General features: G+C 47.6%; 2 protein-coding genes across 2 annotated transcripts; both read right to left on the bottom strand.

Annotated features, from left to right (window-relative positions):
* Positions 1-1,572: 1,572 nt before the first annotated feature.
* LOC119291954 lies at positions 1,573-2,990 on the bottom strand. Its single transcript, XM_037570763.1, has 5 exons — positions 2,489-2,990; positions 2,339-2,410; positions 2,099-2,223; positions 1,910-1,982; positions 1,573-1,802 (listed from the first exon to the last, which is right to left on the bottom strand). The coding sequence occupies exons 1-5, from the start codon at positions 2,846-2,848 to the stop codon at positions 1,698-1,700; spliced, it is 735 nt and encodes a 244-aa protein (XP_037426660.1). The 5' UTR covers positions 2,849-2,990; the 3' UTR covers positions 1,573-1,697.
* A 261-nt stretch (positions 2,991-3,251) lies between these two features.
* LOC119291953 (mitochondrial outer membrane protein porin 6-like) lies at positions 3,252-6,493 on the bottom strand. Its single transcript, XM_037570762.1, has 6 exons — positions 6,369-6,493; positions 5,627-5,694; positions 5,399-5,509; positions 4,834-4,920; positions 4,393-4,601; positions 3,252-3,964 (listed from the first exon to the last, which is right to left on the bottom strand). Exons 1-6 carry the CDS (start codon positions 6,415-6,417, stop codon positions 3,664-3,666), a joined length of 825 nt encoding a protein of 274 aa, XP_037426659.1. The 5' UTR covers positions 6,418-6,493; the 3' UTR covers positions 3,252-3,663.
* Between the last annotated feature and the right edge of the window lie 106 nt (positions 6,494-6,599).

Here is a 6,599-nt window from a genome sequence, read left to right as displayed (position 1 = left end):
ATTCCCAAGTTGATGCATGCATTTGTTGGGCCATCAAACACATATGATCCCTCTCTGCGAACTGCAGCAGGGCAAGCACTTGCAATGCTGGCAATGCAGAGCGCCAGCAACTGCTCTGCTGTCTTGGACGAACCGGGATACAACCGCATCGTGGATCTCAACCAGATGTTTATAGATGATGATGACAACAAGTACCTCGCGGCAAATATACTGTGGAGTCTGTGGGAGCACTCCAGAGAAGAGCCTCGCCACCGGCGCAATCTAAACAGCCACATGTCGTCTGTATTCGTAACAGTAAGTCCTCTGAATTTACTAATTAGGAGTTTTCTTGTGGTACAGCTTCTCACTAGGAGAAGTATGATACATTTTCAAGTGTTTGCCTAAAAAGGATAATAGACAAAAGGCTCGTCTAATTTTTTCAACTGTCTTTCTTGCGTGTATTCCTAATCCCTAATATATTCCATGAATAGAACTGCCTTATAAGAGTCATGCAGTTAGTACACTGTAAGTTTAGAGGTACACCTGGGTGTGGATATATAATTTGGTACTAGGGAGTAAAATTGCATATCTATTATTATAAATTCTCATTTCCATTCGTCCAAGCAAATAACTGAGGAATGACTCCTCAGGCTTAGATAAGTAGCACTCATACACATGTATTGCTTCATTGCCATAGAATAAATCATTAAGTAATAATCTGGAGTTTGAGTCATGGCTGGGCTTGTATTATTATCTGGCTACTTTGAGTATTATACAAAGTGTGATTCTATTATTATCTGGCTACTTTGAGTATTATGCAAACGGTGTCGAAAAGCCTGCCTGACATCATCGTGCACCATGCAGGAGGTATTGGGGAGAATAATGGGCGCGGAGAATAAACGAATGGAAACCCTAGTCGGCCTGGCTTCAGAGATATGTAACGCCATCCCTCAGCCTCCGGCGCAACTCTTCATCGATACTCTGGAATTGCATCCTGGTGATGCTGAGGCCTTTGTGCAGAAGCTGGTGGATGAACTCAACGCCAACAAGAGGCCCAGCCCTAAGTACCCGAGAATGAGAAGGGCGCTGGTCGGGCTCACGATGTCCATGGTGGAGTCGTGTGGTCGCTACGCAGCAATCTTCAGAGCTCAGGGCATGGTGGAAGCACTGTCCACGGTGGAAAAGACGCCGTCCAAGGTGGAAAAGTACAGGCTCTACTACGGCGGCACAGGCGTGGTTCCATTTCCAGAGGGGGCCGAGACTCTGCCCAACCTAGCAGCCACAGCAAAAGGGCTAATTGGTGCTCAGTGAATGTGTAGAATTATTACAGAAACAAAAGTAACAGCAGTCCAGATTAGCTCTTCCTTTTGTTTCTGTTATTCTGTATGTAACTCAAACCCCAAAATTTCACTGAAGCTATCTTCCTTCTTTCAAACCCCCTCATAACTGTGGTTCATGGTTCGAGAAAAGAAAATACACATTTTAATCCATTGTTCTAGAAAAGATGATGAGCATTGTAATGCATACCTACATTTGTGTAAGTTGGGATGTTGTTTCCATGACAGTGTCTAACAAAGACTAAGGGAAACTGAGGGAGATGAATTCACTTGCTCTTTCATTATTGTGATTTAGTAACAGGGCTGCCTCGGTCGTGATAGTACAAGGGAGGTTGTTTTTCTACTTGAGACGAACCCCAGATTAATTCCACCAGCCACCAACTAAAAACTGAGGCCGAGCTGCAGCCCAAACGCGGCGTGGAAAAGGAAGAGCGTCATGATGCTGCTGCCAAGTAGGCCGTGCGCGCCTCTCAGCCCAGGGTTCCCCTGACAAAACAAACATCACAATTCACAGGTTATCTATCGATGCGAGCCATTGCTATGTGTGCAGGAGTTTTCCTTGCACGTTCTGAATTTACAGTCTCAAAAGTTACCTCAAACAATGTTGGCAGGAGAGACTGGACGGTGAGGAGCGCAAGGCCGATGACACCGGTGACCGCGTGAGGGCTGCAAATTCAAGCCATTCCCAAGGGGTCACTTTGAGTTGCAGCCAGGCTCGTGTAGTATTGGTTGGTGGTAGTGGCATATGTTGTGATTTCTGAATTGTGAGAGATGTGTAGTACCTTTCGAAGATGGGTTTGCCGGAGGTGAGGAGGGCGGTGACCCCGCCGGTGGCGCCGAGGGCGAAGAAGAAGAACATGCCGCCGAGGAGCTTGGGGTGCAGGTCCTTGGCCTTGGCCTTCTCCTCCTGTACATATATGCAGTTGTGATGCTTTTGGTGTCAGTTCCAGATTACAAGCGTTGGTGATTGTTAGGAAGCGTGGCATGTAGGCCAAATGTTGTACGAGTGGAGTGCTACTTACAGGGTCGTCAGACAGCTTGATCCTGAACCCCAGGTATGTCCCGTACCCACCCATTGCAAACAGCACCACAGCCTGGAAGAAGAACAGCGGGTGATATGCAATTTTTGTGTCATTGGAGAGTGATTTCTATGGTGAGGAAGAGTCCCGTACCATGTTGCCGGGGTGTCCCCAGTGCACGAGCCAGTCGGGGAGGCTGAAGGTCCTGACCAGCTCCACGAAGGGCGCGAACGCCGCGCTGATGGGCTCCGCCCCGGGCAGCAGCGCCGCCAGCAGCAGCGGGTACGGCGCCAGCGAGTAGGGCCGCGTCGTCGTCGTCGCCGCCCTCGTCTCGCCAGCCACCACGGAGAGGCCCCCCTCCCGCGTAGGAGTTTCAGCGGCCGTGGCCCGTAGGCGCCGCGGGGCGGGCAATGCCGCCCGGCGCGTGGGCTCACGACGTGGATTCGGCAACGACGACGAGGACGCCCGCGGGCGGAGGACCAGGGAGCTGCTCGCCATTGTCATGGCCCCCATCACCGTGGTTCTCGTGCTGCTGAAACCTCCGAGACGTCTGGGGTTTTAGTCAGTCGGGTGATGGTGGGTCGGTGGGGAGGATAGAGTTGGGGGCGAGGAGAACGGGGCGGGCGAGGAGAACGGGGCGGGCGACGATGGAGCGTGGAGAGCGCCGGGCCAAGTGACGCGAGGAGGCCACGCGCACCCCCACCCTTGGTAGTAGGTGAGTCACGGGGAACCCATGATTTGATTTGCCACTGTCCTCGGTCCCTCACTGGTCACTAGTTCCACTCCCAATGGTGCCCATACCAACCCCACCACACAAATCATTGGTCTATAGGCCATCCAGGACAATGCAAAAGCCCAAAATTCCCCCAGAGAAACCAAAAAACAGGGCCATCTCACCACACTTTCAGCAAAAAGATGAACCATGACAAGAACACATCAAGGAAAAAAACAATGTCAAACTAACAACCACTCACCCTGAGACGCCCCAGGCAGTCGACGCGACGATTTTCAAGCAAACCCGAGCACCAACTCAGAATTTCATCGCATGGAGTGGCCAAAAGCGCATGCCTAATACAAAACCTCTGTATATTTCCAGTTCCCGGCCCCCTTCGCCGGCCGGCAGGCTAATCGGAGAAATCCCGCAAAAATGAGCCCAGCTCCTAGACAAGGTTTCCGTGGGCCAATACCAATACCGTTGTCACCCAAAAAGAGAGAGAGACCAAAAAGAATCATCGGCGAGTTATGGCTCTGACATATACGAGCACGGGGAAGCCGCGTGCTTAACGCTGCTGCTGTTGTACAGGGAGGAGATGCAGGCAAGCAGGTGATCAGGGGCTCAGGGCCACGGCCACGCCGAACCTTGACGGCGAGCTCACCACCTTGGGGTCGTACTCGGCCGAGAGGGTCATGTACGAATTGGGCCTCCACTCGTGCCGGCAGAGGAGCCCGGCCTTCCCGCTGTTGCTGAACCTCGTCTTGAGTGTCGTGGAGGGGTCGAGCGCGTGGGAGCTCCCGATGGTGAAGTAGTTCTCCTTTGTTTTCAACCTGTGCGTTACCTCGGCCGCCACTGCGCTGCTCGGGCTGAACAGGTGGATGTAGGAAGCTTTCAGGGTCTCGCCTTTATCAGCCCTGTGTAGCAAAAAACAAAGCAAGTTTGTTAACGAACGGCAAGCGAGAGCTCTGTTAACCAAAATGCATCCGGTCACCAAACTTGCAGAAGATATCCAACATAGGAAAGACACGTCAGGTGGAGTTTTTAGCAAGAGAAAATGTCTGTAATCCTAGAGACAGACATCTCAATGCACTGTATGGGTGCTGCTGCCCTAAAAGTTACCAGTATTATCCTATATGATACTTTAATCAGCTACGGGTTAAAACTTCAGCCCAACCTGAAAGTCAAGCTCTTCCTTGTTGCTATATTCTAAAGCAATACCGAACAACTATGTGGGCAAGTTTTGCAAGCAGAAAGATGTAATAGGTACATTCGTGCAATGTGTCACAATGCAGATCATGTATGCTTGAAGCCTTGAACAAAGCAGAAACTTGCAAAGACTTACATTTGTAAGGCGGCAGAAAAATCATCCTTGGTATAGCTGACACCTGAGTTGTACTTGGTAACAGAAGCTGAAGTACTGTCAAAACCAACCTCGGCACCGACAGCAAGTTCGTTTGTGCCAATAGTTGTTGCCAGCTCAATCACAGGTGCCGAAGTCAAGCCAATGGTTGAATTCAGTGCGAAGCGATCATGAAGGTATTGCAAATCGAGCTGACAATGAACAGTAATTAGTAGAAAAACAGTGGAATTAACACGATATGGAGAAGTGGTGGGGTTGAATGTTGGTTATAAGCCAATTTACAGGCAATAGATAAATATAATATGAAAGAAGATTCAAATCCAGCTTATTTAGACTCGCTGAATGCATTACTCGTTTACTACAGCACCTACTTCTTATGTTTTCAGTAAAATTGATTATCCCTCCAAAGCAAAATATACCCACCTTCCCTGACTTTTGATCAGGAACCTTGAAGCCGAAAGAAGTCTTCAAACCAGGGACTACTTCATCAAAAGTGACCGCTGTTGATACCTGCAGGAGCAAAGACTCTAGTAAGATACATAGATAGACGATGTTTACTTCTGACATGCCATAAGTTAGGATGATTGGAAAAATAAGAATATTCAGTCTTCAGAATGAAAGAATGAGCTAAGAACACAGCTGCATAGGTATGATAGTCTATCTAAATCTCACATTCAGAAATCAACAAGTTGGCTATGGCAGTACATTCTTTATAGCCTCAAAACTCAAAACGGAAGGCCGTCCAGCATTACATATAACATTCAACAATTTCAGCTGACCAAAAGCCAAATTAAAACATATGTCCTACTTATTTTGGCACTGCATGTTACTTCCTATTTCGTCTTCTAATATACATTTATGAGGCTGTAATGAGGCCAAATTAGCAGCCCCTATTTGAGAAAAATATAAGCAATAATACACTGTAGTCTTTGTACTAAATACATGCATGTAAACAAGAATAGAGAACCAAACTTTACAAGGATCTTACTTTGGAATCGCAATCGATTGTGACATCAACAGTATTCCTACCACTTTTATGTTGTACCCGTATGTCACCAATGAACAGCTCATCAAACTTCACACCAGAGGCTGTGATGCCCTGCAATATAATATAATAAAGGCAATGTATTTTTAGCTAACAAGCAAGCAGGTAGTTAGGACATTATCTTCACACACACACACAAAACTGCAATGGGCTAAATGGCGAATGTCTTACCAAACCAGATTCGCTAGTTGTTGACCATGAAAACTTTTGGTCAAAATTGTAGTCCTTGTACAAGAGATCTACAGAGAAATAAACATATGAGACGGTTACTGGAAGACACTCATAGATTTAGATGACAAGAAGTACAACCAGATGAAAGCTTAATAATGCCGAAAACCAACATAAAAAGGCACAGCATTAATCTGTATTTGGCAGGCAACATCAGATAAAGGCAGGAAACAGTTATTGCTCAATCTATCGGTAAAACAACGAGATATACTAAAACAATATGAGCAATCAGCAATCCAAATCCCATTCCGCATAACGGTTGGGCCATATACAGGGTTCCCTCGGAGTTCAGCCGTTATTTCTTTATAGATACAGCCCATCCGTGCCGATCATATGAATGCAACAACGGTTTACAGTTGGTGGGTAATATATGGGACTACACATCAAATTAATGCAGTAACTGAAAAGGAAGTTGAGATGAGAGTATCTCTCTATTTATCCGTTCAGAAACTATCATATGGTTCCACTAACAATGAGCAAAGCGATTAATTGCACTGGATTCAAAGCGAGTGCTATGCATCTTGTTGGAACATATGCTGCTGTCTTAAGTAAATAAAACTCTAAAAGATACCAAGAAATACCCTGCATTCTTAGGACCAGCCACAATAATAAAATTGAATCAGCAAGGTGCATAGGTTGGCATGCGGTGTGACAATTGAGTGCTCGGGAAGAGGAAGATGCCTGCCTTTTGCTTTCTTCCCAAAGCTGGGGAACGGAACCGGGCCTTTGCTCATCCTTCCCAGCTAGCAGCAGGTCAAGCCCAATCTGTGGACAAGAAAAACTTGGGCATATCAGCAACATGATCAATCGACGCCACGGCGAGGCAGCGGAGTCGGCAGGGGCGGATCCAGGCGGCGCGCCGGGCAGCCAGGAATCGTGGAGATCAGTGGGGTTGGGAAAATCAGCGGGGTGCAAA

The sequence above is a fragment of the Triticum dicoccoides genome, chromosome 4B (assembly GCF_002162155.2).
Source record: "Triticum dicoccoides isolate Atlit2015 ecotype Zavitan chromosome 4B, WEW_v2.0, whole genome shotgun sequence".
NCBI lineage: Eukaryota > Viridiplantae > Streptophyta > Magnoliopsida > Poales > Poaceae > Triticum > Triticum dicoccoides.
Note: the sequence above shows the minus strand (reverse complement) of the source record. Positions and strands in the feature narration are given on the sequence as shown.